The following is a 21,754-nucleotide window of genomic DNA, read 5'->3' as shown; positions in this document are numbered from 1 at the left end:
TTGGTCAACTCCAATCACAGGAAATTTCAGAGAATTTGTCAGGTGTGCACTGATGTTCTTGGAACCCAAAGTATCAAAGGCTGAATGTTCTTTACAGTAACCTTTATATATATATATAAGAATTGTCTGTGGCAAATGGAGGGTTTGCCCCATCTTGGGATATTAGAGGAATTTCCTGCCAAAGAAAAAGACTAAGATGAGAGAAATCATATTTGGAGAGGAGGTGGTTGGGGTCCTGCGTGAAGACTTAGAGCAGTTTCACAGGACATCTCATAGGGAGGGGACCTGATGCCTAAGTGTATGATCTCTGGAGAGTATGCAGTAGTTCATGGTGAGAAAAATCCTAATGGTAACACTGATCCGTTTCTTTGTCCCAGGTGTTTTTCTGAGCACTTTATATTCAGTGATTCACTTAACCTTCATAATAACATTATGGGTAGATATTCTTATCACACACATTTTGTAGATGAGGAAACCAACTCACAGATGTTCAGTGATTTATCCAAACTCTTAAAACTGGTTCGTTGCCATCATCACTAACTCCATCATCTCCCTGACCTTCGTCTCTGGGAGCATCCAGCTTTCCTAGGCAGGCAGGAATGCCTGGTATTTCACAACCATCCAAAGCAAAGATAATTAGACTATATTTCTCTTGGGGAAGGATTTCCCTGGTGGCTCAGATGGTAAAGCCTCTGCCTACAATGCGGGAGACCCGGGTTCAATCCCTGGGTCGGGAAGATCCCCTGGAGAAGGAAATGGCACCCCACTCCAGTACTCTTGCCTGGAGAATCCCATGGACAGAGGAGCCTGGCAGGCTACAGTCCATGGGGTCGCACAGAGTTGGACATGACTGATTGACTTCATTTTCACTTCTCTTGGGGAAGAGTCAGGGGAAAGGAAAATTAGGGAGTTTGGGATTAACATATACACATTGCTGTATTTAAAATGGATATCCAACAAGGACCTACTGTATAGCACAGGGAGCTCTGCTCCATATTATGTAACAACCTAAATTGGAAAATAATTGGAAAAGGCATACATACATGTATATGTATAAGTGAATCTCCTTGCTGTATGCCTGAAACTAACACAGCACTGTTAACCAACTATATTCCAATATAAAATAAAAAAAATTAAAAAGAATATACTGCTCTTTATTTTGTAAGTTTGTTTTATTAATGTGTCAGCGTCTGTTTACCCAGGCAACTGAGTTTCTTAATTTCCTCCTTTACTCACAGAAAGTAATATAATGTAATATATCCATGTATGTAGCACTTCCTCTATGCCAGCACTTTATATTGTATTATCTCTCTGCCTGTGTATCAGTGTTATGACATGGTCACTGTATTCATTTCCTAGGGCTGCCCCAACAAGCTGGGGGGCTTGAAACAATGCATGTATGCTGTCTCACAGCTTAGGAGGCTGGAGGTCCACAATCAAGGTGTCAGGAGTGTTGGTTCCCTCTGGAGGCTCTTAAGGAGAATCCATTCCCTGCCTCTCTCCTGGCTTCTGGTGGGTTGCCCACCATTCTTGGTTTTGTTGGCTTGTGGACAGATCACTCCAATCTCTCCCCTTGTCTTCAGATTGCCTTCTTTCCTGTATCTCTGTCTTCTCCCTTTTGTTCTCTTATAAAGACACCACTCATTGGTTCAGGCCCATCCTAAATCCAGGAGGGTGTCTTCTTGAGATCCTTTAACTAATTATATCAGTGAAGATGCTATTTTCAGATCAGGTCACATTTTGAGCTTCTGGGTGGACCTGAACGTTTGAGGGACCCTATTCAACCCACAACACCCATCCTTACTTTTTCCTCTCTTGAGAGAGGAGGAGCCTCAGCATGGCAGACAAAGTGAACAGCGGGGCTAGGACCCAACCTGGATTGCCTGGAGTGAACACTGGCTCTCGTGTCTCAGGTGTAGCTGCCAGAGGGGCAGACTGGATCCTGCTTCCATGATGGAATCGGCTTTCGATGTCAGTCCTTTTCTGTAGTCTTTCCGTGTCACAGATTTTCATTTGTGAACCTGAAATAACAATCCGCATTCATAGTGCTCCTAGGAGATGAAACGTTCAGACAGGTGAAGCACAAGACACTTTGGGTAAAGCTCCTGGAAAAGGGTCTGACTCATGGGCGTGGCCTCAGGAAATCCTAGTTATTACAATTCAACAAAATTTCTGAGCAGTGTCAGGGTGCGTGCAGCTCCTAGTATTGTGCCTCCATCGGTATTTGGAGAGGAGGACAGTTTAAACAGGAGGACAGTATTGTCCATAGATCATTTTGACTTCAAAGTTGCAGCCATTCATGCTTTTGAATGATCATTGGTTCAGTTTCCTCGTAAGCACTTTACTTGCTGTGAGTTGTTTGGTTAACTCTAACATTAGTAAGTGTGCTTTTCTAAATATTTTGGCTGGTGAGTTTCCAGTAACCAGAATGTATGCATCTTTTGTTGTCCAAATATTAATCTTCTTTATCTCCTAGGGCTAAGGCAGAATATGACATTTCTCTATGCTGCCCACACCCACATAAATTTGCCTGTCTTGTGACAGCTCAAGTTCCTTGAATGGGAGAGTAAGTCCTACCCTCACACGTGGTATAGGAATTACATGCATTAATGATGAAAGGTATCAGACAGCTCAGCATATGGAAGGTGCCCAAGATATTTTGACATTTGTTAGTAAGTCTTTTTCTACAGTATGATGGGTCAGGTGGTAGATGAGCCGTTCCCTGGTCTGTACCAAAACCATTGAATACTCACTGGTCTGGACTAAGCTTTGTCCATCTTTGTATTTCCTGGTGCTTCATATATAGCAACAGGATCTCAAGACAGTCTCCTCAATATTAGAAGACTAGATGGATAATCTGTGGTAGAAAATTGTTTCATGGCATTGATGATCTCAGAGTTCTCACTGCATGCCTTCCCAAGCAGAGAGATTTGACTTACCCACAACCACAACTAGAGACACTCACTGAGGCTTTGATGTGCAGAGCTTGGTCATGCAGACATGGTTGAATGCCTAGTTGGTTGACCTTAGTCTCTAATCCCTCCAGAGGTTCAAGTTGATACCATATGACCCAGGGCTCCCAGGTAAACAAAGATACTCTAATCAGGTAGAACACCACAAGGGCTTAGCGGTCACCTCCTAAGAGTTGAGGGTAAAGACTCATCTTTGGGCAAAGTTCATCTTTACTACACATCCACTGTGTGGACAACCAAACCATTAAAGTGGATGGCTTAAATATAAGACACAAACACTTAGATGTGCTCACCGAGCAAGTTTTCTTCTGCCCTACAAGGTGGCAGATGCTGTGGGCTGGAGAGACCTAGAAGGATGAGATGGGGAGGCTGTGGGTCTCTGCCCTCTCTTGTCTCTGCTGGGTGGAGTCTGGCCTGCAGTCCAGGTGTCTTTCTTGCTGGTCCATAGCTGCTGGATTGTCACCTGTCATTGGACCAACAGGGAGGAATGCTCATCTGGACTCCGAGGCTCTTCCCCATCATAGACAAGGTCAAAGTCTCAGGTTACACTGTGTCCTGGACACCTCGAGGGGTGGTGGAGGTTTGGGGGAAAAGCCCCTAGGTGAGTCCAGGGTGGCAATGGTCTAACTCATCTTGAGAACTCCCATTGAGCTTGGACAGTGGAGAAGTCACGTCCAAGGGTGAAAGTTCTCCATAGCCTTGACTTGCATTCCTGTTACCAACATGAAGTCTGCTTGCTTTGTTTGGAACTTTATACTGAATGATTGAAAGTGAAAGTGTTAGTCACTCAGTCGTGTCCAACTCTTTGCGACCCCATGGACTGTAGCTCGCCAGGCTCCTCTGTCCATGGAATTCTCCAGGCAGGAATACTGGAGTGGGGTTGTCATTCTCTTCTCCAGGGGATCTTGCTGACCCAGGGATTGAACCCAGGTCTTCTGCATTGCAGGCAGATTCTTTACCAAATGAATGATTATGAGTGTACATAAGAGTCCACATGGAACAAACAGAAAACTACATATGCGTGAGCACAGCTGGGTGCATTCTTACAACCTGTAGTGCAGTCAGCACCCAAAGAAGAGACAAACATTGTAGGTGCTCCAGAAGCCCCCCGGGGGAGCCCGTCCAGCTGTTGGCTCCAAAGGGTAACAGATGCTAACTTCAGCCTCACAGATGAGTTTAACTGTTTCAAAATTTCTATAAATGGGATTATACAGTGTGTGCTTTTTGACACCTGGCATCTGCCACTCAACCTCCAAATATAGGAGGTTCATCCATGTAGTTTTTAAAAAATTGATTTAAATTTGTTTTAATAAATATTAAATTGATATCTGTTTGGAGATGTCAGTTAGTATACACAGATTTATTCCTAAATTGTTCTCTCCACTATTTTATTTTTACTTTTGATTGGGGTATAGTTGGTTTGTGGAATCTAAAAAAAAGGCTACAAATGAATGTATCTACAAAACAGAAATACAGATGTCAAAAATAAACTTATGGTTACAAGGGAGTAAAAGGTGGGGGAGATAAATTGGAAGACATACACATGTGTGCTAAGTCCCTTCAGTTGTGTCTGACTCCTTGCGACCCTATGAACTGTTGCCCTCCAGACCCCTCTGCCCATGGGATTCTCCAGGCCAGAATACTGGAGTGGGTTGCCATACCTTCCTCCAGGGGATCTTCCTGACCCAGGGATCAAACCCGTGTCTCTTACGTTCCCTGCATTGGCAGGCAGGTTCTTTACCACTAGCGCCACCTAAGAAGCCCTAGCACATACTCACTACTGTATATAAAATAGATAACTAATAAGGGCCTACAGTATGGCACAGGGAGCTGTACTCAGTACTCTGTAATGACATATATTGGAAAAGAATCTGATAAAAGGGGGGATATATGTATAACTGATTCACTTTGCTGTACATCTGAAACTAACTCAGCATCCAGTTTCGTGTGGTACTACACCGTTTATTCTTGGTATTTCTGTCTTATTCCATTGGGTGACTGTACATTTTATTAGTTCTGCTTTTGATGGACAGTGCAGGCCGTTTCCCTACTGGGTTTCATATGACAGTGCTGCCGTGACCTTCCTTGTGCAGGTCTTTTGGGGAAACAAACGCCTGCATTTCTGTTGCTCGTATGCCTACGAGTGAACGTGCTGGGCTGTAGGGTCTGCAGAAAGTCCTGGAGCACATGAGGAGGTGCCCTTGACAGTGGTGGGTGAGAAATGCCCAGTGAGACTCTGGCATTCTTTCCCACAGAACCTCTGCAGCTGGCACAGCCCCTGCAGCCTCTCAGACCCTTCTACTTCATGAGAACCCTTTCTCATCCACCCCCAGGGAAGAACCGGCCCCCAGATCCTATCCATGCCTGGCACACACGTCTGTTTTGTCTCCATCCTGCAGGGCCCCCGAAGAAGAAGGTGATCTGGTTCCTAACACACCGATCAAACAGAAAATTAACACATGTGGCAGAACGCTGGAGCTCCTACTTCGGGGCACTTGTAAAGATAACAAGACACTTAGTTTTTGAAGGAAAGCCATTTACTGGCAGTCTTTCTTGCATCTCCCAGAGGAAAGGGGAGATCGGTTCTAGCTCCCTGTTTTTACTCTCTGTTTTGAACTAAGATGGTCATATATATATTTTTTTCTACCTGACAGAATTAAGGCAGCAGCCGGTGTGAAAATAACTGCAGTGAGAGTCAGCAGCGAGGACCAGTGGGCAGTCCAGGAAGAGATAGATAACGACAGCGTTCAGACCACAGCCACCCTCATGTGCGTGGGCCATCACCCGGACACACAGAGCAGGTAAGCCCTGGGATCCTCAAGGTACCTCGGCAGCCGTTTGTTGGGGATGGCTGCGGACGCTGATAGCAAAATAATGTGTGTATAAATAAAGCAATGCCTCTGCATTTAATGGGCGATGTGTTCTTTTGAGCTCATCAGCGCAGCTCCGTCCTGCAGCTTCTGAATGGCTCCATTATGGGATGTGATGCTGGCTGAAGGCTTTATCCTTTATGCTCTTTCTACATCAATGACCTGATTAGGTTGGCAATCTCAAAAATTACCTGCACTCACATCTGTCATGGTACAGGGTTTGATAACCATTATTTTAAAATTTTATTATTGTTATTGTTGGCAGCGAAGAACTGAAGAATGAAATGGGTAAAATAGAAATGATTTAAGAGGCAAGGGGGAAAAGTACTTTTTTAATGAGCAAATGTAGGGTGGCTCTAAGCTGTCTAGTAATAGTTTCTTAGTGCTTAAAGGTGGTTGTTTTGCAGATATCACACCTGGGTGTTGGCATATGGGCTAAGAATGTGAAGTTAGGTCAACTTCACATCGTTGGTGGATCTTCTCCAGCTCGGATACCACCCTTGGGTTTTATGGTGCTGAGCTCACCTGGGAGACAGAGGGAGGTTATTGCTAATAATATTGCATCCGGGCTCCCCACAGGCAGAATGAGCTCAGGCCTGTTGCAATAGCCTTTTTTATGATCTCTTTGCCTGTCTTCTCTTCCCTTTTGACTGACCAATGCTGGCTATGCCATACTCCCGTTTTTTGTTTTTTTTTAATATTTATCTATTTTTGGCTGGATTATTTTGGCTTAGTTGCAGCCTGAGGGCTTCTTTCTAATTGTGGTGCACAGACGCAGTAGTTGCGATGTGCAGACTTAGTCGCCCTGCAGCATGTGGGATCTTGGTTCTCTGACCAGGTATTGAACTTGAGTCCCCTCCATTGCAAGGTGGATTCTTAACCACTGGACCACCAGGGAAGTCTTCCTACCGGTTTTAAAGCCATTAATAGCTCCGCCTTCAGCCAGGATGAGACCCAACTTCTCAGGTTGGCAAAGAGCCCCTTTCTGATCTCTTACTTACCACCTTCTATCGTCATAACCTGTTTTCTTTATGTTCTTGTTTTTGGCTTTTTGGCTATACCGTGGGGCATGTGGGATCTTAGTTTCCTAACCAGGGATTGAACCCACGTGCCTTGCAGTGGAAGTGCAGAGTCTTAACCACAGGAGTGCCAGAGAAGTCTCTCTTTTCTTGTTTTTAAATGCTATGAGGTCCATGATATTGGGCACTGAAGGAGCACTTGGTGAATAAATGAGGGGGTTAGTGGTGGGAGCATGAGAAATGGAGAGATTGGGTGGAATTTGCCTTTTCCAATGGATCTCTAGGCTGAGTGCTGTCTCATCTTGGGCAACCTCAGCCAACATCAGCTAGAACTCTGTTCTGACTGCTTTTGAAGATTTCTTTCAAAAGGAAAGTGAAACTCAGGTTGAGTGACCAAAAAGCCTTCTATTAGGGGTATTGATCAGGGGATCTGGGTGCCTCTCACTCCCAAATCAACATTCTGGATATTGTCCTTTACATCCCTTGACAGAACTTCAGTCTGAGACCTCAGTTGACCCATGATTTCCCTGGAAATCTCTACTTGCTATCTGAACTCCCCCAAATCCTGCATTGATACATGAAGAGAGCTTAGGATTTACATATTTGGGCTCAGTTGCAAGTGCTAGAATTGCCACCTAAAATGGCTGCTACGGTAGGATTTTGTGATCTCATGTGACGAGAAATTTGGAGGTGGGTGTTTCCGTGGTTGGTTCATCTGGCAGCACGGTTGTGCCACCGGGTGTGCGCTCTGTCTTTCCACTCTATCGTGCCCAGTTTGTTGGCTGTCATCCTCCAGCTGGTTTTCTCGTGGCTGCAAGATGGCTGCAGCAGTTCCAGACATCACAGACTTATCTAGTTGTATACAAAGACTGGAAGGGAGGGGGGCTTCTCTTCCTGTATCTTTTTTTTTTTTTTTTTTTGCCGGGAGAGAAGATCCTTCCAACTGGAAAGACGACTTTCCCTTCAAGTCTTCCTTTTAGATATCATCAGTAAACAGTGGGTTCCATGCCTTTGCTCAAGAATTAGCACAGTCTGGGAAAGTGAATATTTGCTGTTATTTTCAGGCTTTGTACTGGGAGAAGGTCTTTGCTATCAGGGAAGAAGCGTGGTCAACTAGCAGTGTTTGGCACACTCTTTAAAAGTGGGACCTGTCAAGGATTGTGGTTTGATTTCTGCTTTGACTCTACTGGATTCCTCTTTATTGCTTCTTCTTTATTGCTGAGGTGTTTATCAGGTAGGCTTTGACTGATGCCCTTAGCTACTGCATGAATGAAGTCCAAGCAAAAAGGGCTCCTAGGAGCACGTGGAAAAGTTCAAGATGGGGACCAGAACCAAGAGTGTCTGGATGCAGTATCCCTAACAACCTTTCTCCTTGTCTTTCCTCTGGGTTGCTATCATCTCCAGCAGGCTCTCCCTCCTGGTGGCAAGTTGACCATCAGCAGCTCCCAACATCCATCCTGCTGGCTTGGTCTCTTCAGGGAGAACATGCTCTGTCCCATGGTGTCCAGCAAGTCTTGGGGCTGCTCATCACTGGCTCTGCTTGGAGTAACGTGGATCTTGTACTCACCCTGAACCAATCTCTGCAGCCAATTGTAAAAGTAGGGGATGGCTGGGCCCACCCAAATGACTTGGACTTGAAGTATGAGAGAGGGTTCTTGGGGCAAAACAGGAGGGTAGAAACAAGAAGTAGACCCTCCTGCTGTGCTGGAGCAGCCCCAGTGGGCTGCCTGGACGTGCACCCTCAGAAATTACTGTGTGGGTCTCAAATGGCCTTCTCCACGGTTTACACACATGGAATTGATTTGGTTGAAACACTGGACTGATCAAGAGCTGAGGTTTTAAATTGAAGGACAAGCACAGGCTGTGGTTATCACTTTTGGTTTTGAGAGAATCAATTCTGCACTCTCTTTAGAAGAGATTTATAAAGTTACAAGAGAAAAAAAGCCCTTACATAACCAGAGTTACATAATTATCAGGCATTCTGGCGTCCTCTTCTTCTCTTTCTTCACTTTCTGTTTTTGACCTCCCCGGGGATGTTAGAAGGACAAGGACTGTTGCTTTGGCATGACAATTTATGCTTATTTAATATCCTTCTAAAATCCATTCCATAATCTAAATAAATAATTGCTTCTTTTTATCCTTTTTTTTTTGTTGTTGAATTGTGAGATCAAATGAGGTGTGAAATACAAGCTCATGGACCGTGTTTGCCGGGCTAGCAAAGTGAGTCTATGAATATATCCCTAAACGAAACATCCCACTGAAAGCTGCAATCTCTGAATTGTGACAACCTTGGGCGGAATAGGGTTTTTAACAGAATATAATGCACATACTGCCTGAAGTTCTGTGATAAGAATTAAAAATGTGTCATATGGGAAGATTCGATGGGCTCGATGAGGAAGACAGTAAAGGTCTTCATTTAAAATGTTTTAATGAACACTCATTGTGAGGAAATGTGAATAATAAAGATGAAAACCACAAGATAAACAGTTGCATTGCCCAAAGAGGAGAAAAGAGGTTAGAAAAATAAGCAAATTTGAAAGTGTTCAAACAGATGAAGCAAACCCAAGGGAAAGGAAAGCTGGATGAAGTGGACTCGAATGGAGACAATGTGCAACCAGCTAGGTTGAGGTGAGATTGTTCTTTCAATGGTTTCCATCAGACTGTTGGGACCCAAACATTGGAGAAAATAGGCTGCCACTTTTTGTATGGTCAGAAACCACATTGCAGAACTCATCTCCTCTGAAAGTTGGGACAGAGACAAGTTCTTGGGAGTGCACCATGGAAACAGGAGTCTCCGTAGGAAAGAAAAGCCAAACACTAAAATAGATTTCTTGAAAGAAACAGACACACCTCACATGACTATAACCCAGTTGAAAGAGAAATCGACCTCAAAGGTAAATGTTTACCATGAAGTGTTACCATGTTTGAACATCTGGATCCAATATTTCCAGAGTTTTTCTTGACCTGCTCTAATCCAGAAATGATTATAACCAGTTGAGCAGAAGAAAGGATTATCCTTTTTACTAACTCAACTAACTCATTGCTTTCATTGCTTGTTGTGAAACTGAACAGTGGAAACCTTAAGGAACAAACAGTGGTAAGAGGAAAAGTTATCTCTTATCACGTAAATGTCATGTGTCATTTTATGGCTCCATGGAACATGAACTGGGTTAAATCTTTTATTGTGCTTCAGTTCAGTTCAGTTCAGTTCAGTCCCTCAGTCCTGTCCGACTCTTTGCGACCCCATGAATCGCAGCACACCAGGCCTCCCTGTCCATCACCAACTCCCGGAGTTCACTCAGACTCACGTCCATCGAGTCAGTGATGCCATCCAGCCATCTCATCCTCTGTAGTCCCCTTCTCCTCCTGCCCCCAATCCCTCCCAGCATCAGAGTCTTTTCCAATGAGTCAACTCTTCGCATGGCCAAGTACTGGAGTTTCAGCTTTAGCATCATTCCTTCCAAAGAAATCCCAGGGCTGATCTCCTTCAGAATGGACTGGTTGGATCTCCTTGCAGTCTGTTATTCAAGTTGGAGAAGAAGGAGGAGGAGGAGGAGAAAGAGAGAAGGAGGGGAGGGGGGAATAGGAAGGAGAGGAAGAGGAAGAATGAAGAGGAGGAGGAAGAAGGGGAGGGGGAGGAGGGAGAAAGAGTACAGTGATGGTCACAGTTGCCTCGGTTTCTGAGTAGATTTTCCCACCAGATTTAGTTCATGTTGGTTACTTTCCTTCTGTAAAATATTTTACTGAAACGTAAACAACAGAACACATGGAACATTTTAAGTGTCTCTGAGGATAATTGTGTGTAGTTTTGTTGTCTGTTCTTTATTCATTTGAAAAAGTTCTTGAAAAACTACGTCATTCTCATTAGGTGCCCAGCGCCACTGTAAGTCTTTGAGGAAACACACATGTTCAAAAATCAGAAATATTAGAGCCTTGGGAAGCTAAAAACTATTAAATTGAGATATAGTTTAAACGATTTTCCTAGGTCTCAGAACCAGTGAGTAGCCAATGCAGTTCGCACTTTGGGTCCCCACTCTTGTCCACGACCCTGGGCGCTTCACAAGGCCTGGGGACGTACCCAGGCCGCACACACTCCTTCAGCTCTCTTGTCCCAAATGGACTGAAAACTCAGTAGAAAGCAGCACCCACAACACTAGCAAGCCACCTACAATGTGGAAATATACACCATAGTGCATCGGAGGGTGGTCCCTCAATAGATGTTTCTACATCTGAATGCCCGGAACTTGTGAACTTGACCTTATTTGGAAAAAGGGTCTTTACAGAGGTAATTAAGGAATCTGAGATGAGGTCGTCATCTTGGAGTATCTGGGCAGGCCTTCAATCCAACGATGTGTCCTTCTAAGATCGACACACAGAGGAAAAGCTCATGTGAAGATGGAGGCAGATGTGAGAGGGATGTGGCCTCAAGTCAAGGAAGCCTGGGGCCACCAGGGGCTGGAGAAAGCAATGCATGGGTCCTCCCCCAGAGGCCCTGATGACAGCTTGGTTTTGGAGTTCTATCTTACAGAACTGTGATAGTTCCATTGCTTTGCTGCTGCTGCTGCTGCTAAGTCGCTACAGTCGTGTCCGACTCTGTGCGACCCCATAGACAGCAGCCCACCAGGCTCCCCCGTCCCTGGGATTTTCCAGGCAAGAACACTGGAGTGGGTTGCCATTTCCTTCTCCAATGCATGAAAGTGAAAAGTGAAAGTGAAGTCGCTCAGTCATGTCTGACTCTTCGCGACCCCATGGACTGCAGCCCACCGGGCTCCTCTGTCCATGGGACTTCCCAGGCAAGAGTACTGGAGTGGGGTGCCATTGTCTTCTCTATTGCTTTAGGCCATTACATTTGTGGTAATTTGATGAAGCAGCCCTAGGAAACAAATACAGGGGGCTTAACGACTACTTGATGAATGAATCAGTCAAGACGTGTCAGTCCTGGATGTGTATCTGAATAGCCTTGGAGTCTCTAAAAACACATGTTCCTTAAACCTTAGCCCTAACTGGGTCACAGGCATTACTATTAAAACAAAAACAAAAAGGCATGTGAACTCTTAGTTGCAGCGTGTGGAATCTAGCTCCCTGGCCAGAGATTGAACCCAGGTCCCCTGCATTGGAAGCATGGAGTGTTAGCCACTGGACCACTAGGGGAGTCCCAGAACCTGTAATTTTTAATGTAATATCTAAAAGCGGTATGGTATTCTATTGATATTATAGAAGTGTATTCTATTCATTTACCAAGTTTCATTTCTTTCCTCTTTAAAGCATTGCTGCTGGCCATTTTTGTTTTATTTTTCCCCCTTTTAAACATTCATTTTTTAAAAACACGAAGTTGTATATTCCTATAGGTAAGTCTTTGGGAGAGAAAGCTAGAAGCGAATGGGTAGGTTCAAAAGACATAACAGTGTTTCAAGTTTCTGAAGCTTTTGTGAAATCTTCCTGCCTGATCTATGTAAGTACGCCCAGCTCTCAATTCTTTTGCCAATGTTGGGCATTGCCTTAAAAAGAGAATTTGATAGTTGAAATATGGCTGTCTTCTTGTAGGCTTAATTTGCATTGACTGTTTCTGGTGAAATTTAACAATTTTTCTCATGTTTAACTGCACATGTTTTTCCCCACTTGTTGTCTTGAGTTTTTTAATTTTAGTTATTATGTTATGACTTTAGCAGCAATGTTGTTGGGTTTTGTGTTGTCGAATCTAGTCACCATTTTCTTTCAAGTCAAGTGCTCCCACTGGGAGGAGGGATGGTGTGGGGGTGAGCAGAACACTTAAAAGGCTTTGTTAAAGCCCACCCATCAGCCTGGCTTCTGAGAGGTGTCAGAGAGAACCAGAACCGACTTTCTTCTGGTTAAAGAAAGAGACTGGTTGGAGAAAGACTTTATTCAGAAACATTTTCAGCAAGGGAAGAGAGACCCCAGGGTGGAATTGGGCTCCGTTCCCAATGCAGTAAAGACAGCTGGGGATTTACAGCCAAGAAACAGTGGGCGTGGGGTCAGTAGATGGCAAACTGCTAGGAGACATTGAGAGTAAGGGATTCTTAAGAGACTGACCAAACCAGGTTCTTGCTGAGGGCAGACCAGAGCGATCAAATGTCTAGCGTGGGCATGAGGAATTTGATTGGAGAGGGAGGGTGATCAGATATCAAGGATAGGGTGGGATATTTCTAAACTGACTTAGGATTCTTGCTGTAATTAGGCTACACGGGTCGGGCAAGGATAAGTCCATGGTCCAGAGAAGGGAGGCTCAGAGATGCTGACTCAGGTTTAGTTAGGGAGAGTCTTTGTCAGTGATAGCAAGCAGAAGTGCCCCCTGCTGGCCTGTCAAAGACAGGTAGCATGAGTGGTAATTAAACCTTGGTTCTCTTAAGCCGTACCCGAGTTCAGTCCCTTGGTCAGAAAGATCTCCTGGAGAAGGATATGGCAACCCACTCCAGTACTCTTGCCTGGAAAATCCCATGGACGGAGGAGCCTGGTAGGCTACAGTCCATGGGGTCACAAAGAGTTGGACATGACTGAGCAACTTCACTTTCTCTTAAGCCATAGAGAGTTTTTTTTTTTAATTGAAGTATAGTTGAATTGCAATATTGTATTAGTGTCAGATGTATAGCAAAGTGATTCATATATGTGTATGTGTATATATATTAAGATTGTTTACTATTATAGGTTATTACATGATATTGAATATAGTTCACCCTGCTATACAGTAAATCCTTATTGCTTTTCTATTTTACGGATATTAGTTTGTATTTGTTAATCTCAAACTCCTAGTTTATCCCTCTCTGCCCACGTTTCCCCTTTGGTCTGTTTTCTATGTCTGTGAATCTGTTTCTGTTTTGTGAATAAGTTCATCCCTGGCATATTTTAGATGCCATATATATGCTATGTCATATGACATTTTTCTTTCTCTGTCTCACTTCACTTAGCATGATAAACATGCATTCTTATTAACTAAGGTCCACAATATACATTAGGGTTCACTCTTCATATTGTAAGGGGACTTCCCAGATGGCACTAGTGGTAAAGAACCCGCCTGCCAATGCAGGAGACTTAAGAGACGTGGGTTCAGTCCCTGGGTTGGGAAGATCCCCTGGAGGAGGGCACGGCAACCCACTCCAGTACTCTTGCCTGGAGAATCCCATGGACAGAGGAGCCTGGCGGGCTACAGTCCATAGCATCACAAAGAGTAGGACACGACTGAAGAGACAGCCTGCACTGTGTATTGTACATTCTCTGGATTTGGATAAATGAACAATGACAAGTATCCATCATTCTAGTATCACACAGAATAGCTTCATTACCAGAAAACGCCTTTGTGCTCTACCTATTCATCCCTCCCTTCCTCCCCCCAAACCCTGATAGCCACTGATTTTGCTCTTATCCTTCTAATTTTTCCTTTTCCAGAATGTCATAAAGTTGAATAGCACAGAATGTAGACTTTTCAGGTTGACTTCTTTCACTGAGGAATATGCTTTTCAGGTTCCTCCATGTCTTTCTGTGGCTTGCTAGCTCCTTTCTTTTCAGAACTGAATGATATTCTGTTGTCTGAATGAACCACTGTTTATTTATCCATTTACCTACTGAAGGACATCTTGATTGCTTCCGAGTTCTGGCAACTGAGAATAAAGCTTCCATAAACATCTGTGTGTGTATTTTTTTTGTGGGCTTAAGTTTTCAGCTCCTTTGGGTAAACACCAAGGAGTGTGACTGCTGGATCTTATGGTAAGGGTACATCTGGTTTTGTATGAAACTGCCAAACTATCTTTGAAAGTGGCTGCACCGCTTTGCATCGCCACCAGCAATGAATAAGAACTCCTGTTGCTCTATATCCTCATGGGTATTTGGTTGTTAGTGCTTTGGATTTTACTCTAAGAGGTGTGCAGTGGTTTCTCACTGTTTTAATTTGCAACTCCCTAAGAAGATATGATGTGGAACATCTTTTCATGTGCTTGCTTTCCTTTTGTATCTCTTCTTTGGTGAGGTGTCTAATCAGATCTGTAGCCCATTTTTAAAAAATTGGGCTGTTTTTTCTCCTTCTTGTGTGTTGAGAGTTCTTGGTATATCTTAGATACCAATTCTTTAACAGTTATGTGCTTTGTAAATATCTTCTCCTTCTCTGTGGCTTGTCTTCATTCTCTTAATCAAATATTCATTTTTCAGTAGTGATACCATGTAGGGAATAAGTTAATAGGTTTCGAAGTGGCTATATTTAAATGACTAAAGAAGTTTTCCTAATTCTCAGTATGCTGGCTTGGAACGGAAACATTAAAACATTTTTTAAATTAAAAAAAAAGTGTTTTTAGTCTGCAAGGCATGTGGGATCTTAGTTCCCCGACCAGGGATCAAACTCACACCCCTTGCTTTGGAAGTGCAGAGTCTTAACCACTGGACCACTAGGGATGTCCTAGAGTAGGAACTTTTATAGTTGGGTGTTCAGGTATGGTTGCTAAAAAAAATGTGTCTACTTTACGTCTCTGAGTCTTCCTGCTGACCAGGCTGGCATCACTGACTGAGGAATGTATTCCTGGTGGTATGCCGGCTCATTCCTAGAAATTCCCTGTGGCTGTCTCATGGCCTCTCTGACTGTGATCTCTCTCCACTAATCCATTCTGTTACCAGCTGCCAGAGTAATCTTAAAATACTGCTTTCATCACGACCTAGTGGCTCCCCATTGCCTGTCTCAGCAAGTCTAAACAATTGGCTTGACTTTTTACAGTCTTTTAGAAGCAGGGCTCTCTCTCCCATAAGATGCTGGGAACTCTGGTGCGAGAGACGGAGGTTAGGTCTGCAAACTCGGCCAGTAGGTGGCGCTCTGCACAGTTTTAGGACAAGAGCCCAAGTGCAGTAGAACAAAGAAGAGGATTCAATGGAGGAAAAAGGCCTCTCAGAGGAAGTGACATTTGAATGGGCCCTTAAAGGATGAGTGGAAATTCAAATGTAAATATGTCTGTGAAGGCATATGATACTAACACTGTATTGTATTCATTTTCAAGAATGTTTCTTTAAAAAAATTTTGTCCGAGTATAGTTGCTTTACAATATTCTATTAGTTTCTACTGTACATCAAAGTGAATCGGCTATAGGTATACATACATCCCCTCTTTTTTGGATTTCCTTCCCATTTAGGTCACCACAGAGCACTGAGTAGAGTTTCCTGGTCTATACAGTCCATTCTCATTAGTTATTTATTTTATACATAGTAGCAATAGTATTTATACATCATTTCCAATCTCCCAATTCATCCCAGTCCCTCCTTTTCCTCTTGGAATCCATATGTCTGTTCTGTTTGTATCGCTACTTCTGCTTTGCAAACAAGATCGTCTATACTATTTTTCTAGATTCCACAAATATCTGTTAATATATGATATTTGTTTTTCTCTTCCTGACTTACTTCACTCTGTATGACCATCTCTAGATCCATCCAAATCTCTGCAAATGGCACAATTTCGTTCCTTTTGATGGCCGAGTAATATTCCATTGTATATAGGTACCCAGCAATCCCACTCCTGGGCATATACCTGGAGAATACCATAATTCAAAAAGATAGATGCACCGCAATGTTCATTGCAGCATTATTTACAATACATAGGACATGGAAGCAACCTAGATGTCCATCAACAGAGGAATGGATACATAATGTCCTTTAATGCAAAGTTTTATAGTGGTTGAATTGTCTGAGAATATGAAACATCTGTGGAGGATAGACCTGGCTGGGGCCACTTTGAATAATCCTGGAGAGGTGCCAATTTAGGAGGAGTTCTCAGGGGTATTGGAAGCAAATTCTATTAAATGCAACACTTACTGAGCTCCTACTGTGTGCTAGGTTCTATGCTGTATATTATCTCCATGAATTATCAAAATATCTCCTTGAAGAAAGTAGCACGACTAACCGCACTTACAGATGGAAAGAGTGAGGCTCAGAGATCTTAAGAGTCCACAGTCACAGAGCTAGGTCTGGCAGAGCTGGGATATGAACCCAGACGTCAAGATCCTAGAACAGTGCCGGCCACATAGTAGGCACTCTGCAAATATATGCCAGATCATTCTAAGCCCAAGACTCCTAAGAGGGAGGTGCTGAAGAGAAATTCTGCCAAAGGTCAACACTTGGGCGGGACTTTGGTGGCCTCCGCAAATCCCTAATGTAAGCGATGCTGTTCGAGGCTGCAGGAAGCTCAGCCTTGATTACTGCAGTGCCAGCTTCATACATGGTAGGTCCATTGTGAAACAGAGATCGAGAATAGAGTTTCTCTCAGACACTCAAGTATCATTGAAGTTTAGACGTGCCCTTTCTTACTGAGTGCAAAGTTTATTTCTGCTGTGGGATTTGACTTCTGTAGTTCCCTGACGCAGGCAGAGATTGAGTCAGAGGAAATGGGAGGCTTTCTTTCCAAAGGTCTGCCCACATGGTGATCTGAGATCAGAGCCTTTGCACCAAATTTCTGACAGGCAGTTGATGAAATTAACCGAGGGAAACCTGCAAAGTTCATGCTCTTGAAAATGACTCTTTGTTTGACTTTTCAGGCTGGTATTTGTTAGAAACCCCAGCTGCTCCATTAAATCATTTTTTATGTCTTTATTGTGATATATTTATTTACTTATTTTGACATATTTATTATGATGACATTACAGATGTCATTGACCAAACTGACCTTTGGAACCAGGAATCCTTCCTCAGATCTGGTGCAGGTCTTTGATAAAAGCAGTCAAATGAACCTTCAAGTGCTTCCCCGACTCCCTCATTGTTTCCTGGAGAAAATACTCTGTGATTCGAAAATATTCATTTAACACTGTCTCAACCAAGCATCAATTCCTTTATACCTACAGAAAAGGTAGTATGCCTGGTTTCCTTTCCTTTCCTGTATAAGAAGAAACCTCTGTGTCTTTTTTCCCCTCTGTTTTTTTGGTCATGAGGCATGTGGGCTCGTAGTTCCCTGACCAGGGGTTGCAGCCATGTCCCCGGCAGTGGAAGAGGGGCATCGGGACCACTGGACCACCCGGGAAGTCCTAGAAACCTTTTATTTTATTTTTAAATTTTATTTTATTTTTAAACTTTACACCATTGTATTGGTTTTGCCAAATATCGAAATGAATCCGCCACAGGTATACATGTGTTCCCCATCCTGAACCCTTCTCCCTCCTTCCTCTCCGTAGAAACCTTTTAAAAGGATGTTTGATTTGGTTTTATCCAGCCCCATAGCCAGTGTCCTCTGTTGCTTTCCATGGGTACAGGTGCAACGTGGCTCCATATTCTGTCATCTGTATCTGCACGTAACTACTTAAGGCCGCTTGACGCTACATGCAGGAGGGACGTGCAGCCTCCCACTCAGGAATACATTCCTCTGTCTTACCAGATGGTCCACCTTTTTTATTGGTAGACTTTCTTTTTTCTTTTTTCTTGTTTTTATTTTTGTTAGCTTTTTACTTTTTAGTTTACATTCTATGTTTTGGATCAGTTTTAAATTTACAGAAAAATTGAGCTGATAGTAAAGAAGCTTCCTGTAGAAACTCCCCACCCTCTCCACACTCAGTTTCTTCTGTTATTAACACCTGGCATTAGGATGTTACATTTGGTATATTTAACGAGCCAATATCGATGTGCTATTATTGAGTTGGCCAAAAGGTTAGTTAGTGTTTTTCCATAACATCTTAAAGAAAAGTCTGAACCGACTTTTTGACCAGCCCAATATTAACAAAGCTCCATACTTATTTCAGATTTTTAAAGGTTTTCACCTAATGTCCTTTCTCTATCCTGGGATCCCACCAGGACACCACATCACATTTAGTCATTTCGTCTCCTCAGCCATGACAGTTTCTCAGACGGTCCTTGTACTTGTTGACCTTGACGGTGTCGGGAGGAGTGTTGATCAGATATTTTGTGGATGTCCCCCTATTGCAATTTGCCTGGTTTCTCCACCTCATGGTTAGACTGGGATTATAAGTTTTGGGAGGCAGACTATAGAGGTGAAGTTTCAGTTTCATCACATCATACTGAGAGTACCCATGACCAACATCCTTCATCACTGTTGATATTGGTCACCTTGGTCACCGGTTGCAGCCAGTATTTGCTAGGTTTCTCTGCTGTGAAGCTACGCCATGCTCTTCTGTCTATACCGTCCTCTTTGGAAGAAGTTACAATGCAGCCCACACTTAAGGGTAGGAGTCATGGTCCCTTGCTGTGTCGGGGACTGTCTGCAAAATGTATTTGGAGTTCTTCTTGCTGCTACACTTTTATACTTCTGACACTAATTGCACTTAATCCATAGGCTTCAGGACTATAGGACCTGTGTGTCTGTTCACATGGAGTCACTGCTGCTCAGAGCCATGCCTAGTACATAGTAGGTGCTACTGCATGAATAAGGAAGGATGATCTAGTTAGGAACAGCTCATCTCCTGGACTTCCTGCCACCCCTTAACAGAGAGGGACCATAACTGTCCAGAGAGCAAGGAAGCTGACTGCTCTCTGCTCTCTAAGTGGACAAGTTGTTTTCCTTTACTTTTCTTTCTCTAAGAACAATTTCAAACCTATTTGAAAATATAGAGACTATTGTAACAAATATCTACCTATCTACTGCATAGCTTTGTCACACTTTGATATTTCCCCAAATTTGCTGTAGAGCTTAAAAAACAAAAACAAAGGGACTTCCCTGGAGGTTCAGTGGCTAGGGCTCTGTGGTTTCACTGCCCAGGGTGTGGGTTTGATTCCTGATTGGGAAGCTAAGATCTCTCAAGATGTATGCTGCTAAGTCGCTTCAGTTGTGTCCGACTCTGTGCGACCCCAGAGACGGCAGCCCACCAGGCTCCCCCATCCCTGAGATTCTCCAGGCAAGAACACTGGAGTGGGTTGCCATTTCCTTCTCCAGAGCATGAAAGTGAAAAGTGAAAGTGAAGTCGCTCAGTCGTGTCCGACTCCTAGCGACCCCATGGACTGTAGCCCACCAGGCTCCTCCGTCCATGGGATTTTCCAGGCAAGAGTACTGGAGTGGGGTGCCATTGCCTTCTCCTGTCAAAAAAACAAAACAAAAGGCAAACAAGCAAAAACAAATGACCAAACTATCTCTATTGTATTCCTCTTCTTTCCTCCTTAGATTTAACCACTATTTTGAATTACATGCTTATCCTTCTTATGAGTGTTCACTTAATTTATTCTGTAGATACTGCTATGGTTCAAATGTTTGTCTCCCCCGCATCCCACACACACCCTGCTTCTGCAATGTATTTGCTGGAATCCTAATCTCCAAGGTGATGGTATTAGAAGAAGCCTTTGGGAGATCCTTATCAGCGGAAGGATGGCACTTTCATGATGGGATTAGTGCCCTTATGAAAAAGACTCTAAGGACTTCCCCAGAGGTTCAGTGGTTAGGAGGACTTTCCAGGTGGCGCTAGTGGTAAAGAACTCACCTGCCAATGCAGGAGACTCGGGTTCAATCCCTGGGTTGGGAAGATCCCCTGGAGGAGAGCATGGCAATCCACTTCAGTAGTCTTACCTGGAGAATCCCAAGGACGGAGGAACCTGGCAGGCTACGCAGTCCATAGGGTCACAAAGAGTTGAACATGATCGAAGCAACTGAACACACATGCATGCTGCTGTTAAGAGTCCACCTGGCAATGTGGGGGACACGGTTTGGGTCCCTGGTCTGGGAAGATCCCACATGGAGCCCTAACCATTGGATAGCCAGGGAGTTTCTGGTACCTTGATCTTTGACTTCCAGTCTCCAGAACTGGGAGAAATAATTTTCTGTTGCTTATAAGCCTCCCAGTAGGTGGCATTTTTGTTAGAGTAGCCCAGATGGACCAAGACAGGTACAATTCCCTAGAACTGTGTTTGTCATGTTTTAAAACTATGCACATGACATCATGCTATCAGGATCATCCCACAACTTGCCTCTTCTCCTCAGTGCAACATTTCCTAAATTAAATTTTTGCTCGTATAGATTTTAGTGCCCATTCTTGTGCATGCAATCTTAATGGTTTGCACCAGGTCCTCTGGGATAGTGGTTTTAAACTGAGGGTTGTGACTGTTAATGAGTAGTGACAAGTATATTTTAAAAAAGAGAAATTGAATAGATTAGCACAGAATAGAAAATATGAGACTCCAAAGCAATTAATAAAGAAAAATATTATTTCGTGTAACTTTAGTGTCCTTCGTGTATGATTTTTCTGAGTTGTAATTCAAAATTTATTCCTTTCTGGGGACCAGATTTTAAAAATGGGATGCCCAATCTCCAGGGTCTGTCCTAGCAATGGGATTGCAGTCTCCTTGGGTGTAAATATCTTCAACTTTCTTCAAGTCACCAAATGACTCTCCAAAGTGGTTGTACCAATTAGCAAGTTGTGTCTTGAGTTTAGAAATTTCTTAACTTTTGGAAATGAGAGGAGTTTTTCAGAAACTTGTCCCTATCTGTCTTATTTTGGGTTGATGCTCTTCTGGCTTAATTTTATGGATCTGCTGTTGGTGTTTGATTGGGGAAACACTCATCTTAAAGTCTTGATATTTAATTTCTCTGCTGTCAAGAGGCAAGATGAAGTTATTCCTCTTTTTCAAAGAATGATTTAAGTAGGAAATAATGAATCCAAAATGCTGTAGTTAAACATCAGCAGATAAACTGATGGATCGGTTGTCACTTGGATCTTGCTATAAAGGGAAAGAAAGTGATATTTAATGATTTTCAAAAAATAAAAACAGCAGTGATGAATTCAATGCACTTTGATGCTTAGTGACTCATTAGGGTGCACTGTTATTTTCCAGTTAATAAAGGCCCCTTGTATCTTCCCTTTGATTAGACAGTTGCAAAGCAGTGTCTTTGTTTTCAAGAGTCCCACCAGGTCCCCTCAACTGCATAGACATATAAACTATTGGTACTTCACATGGGGTCTATTGGAATCTCCTAAATACAGGT

At 43.3% G+C, this 21,754-nt stretch overlaps 1 protein-coding gene across 1 annotated transcript in view; it reads left to right on the top strand.

Annotated features, from left to right (window-relative positions):
* The window catches only part of TMEM132B (transmembrane protein 132B), a 377,590-nt gene that overhangs the window by 204,928 nt on the left and 150,908 nt on the right, over window positions 1-21,754 (top strand). The window contains exon 3 of the mRNA XM_086347269.1: window positions 5,627-5,773. Within this exon, the coding sequence (XP_086203395.1) occupies window positions 5,627-5,773 (147 nt within the window). The remainder of the gene's footprint in view (window positions 1-5,626; window positions 5,774-21,754) is intronic.

The sequence above is a fragment of the Bos grunniens genome, chromosome 17 (assembly GCF_055505025.1).
Source record: "Bos grunniens cultivar Pamir isolate PY7600 chromosome 17, Bosgru_T2T1.0, whole genome shotgun sequence".
NCBI classification, from domain to species: Eukaryota; Metazoa; Chordata; class Mammalia; order Artiodactyla; family Bovidae; genus Bos; species Bos grunniens.
Note: the sequence above shows the minus strand (reverse complement) of the source record. Positions and strands in the feature narration are given on the sequence as shown.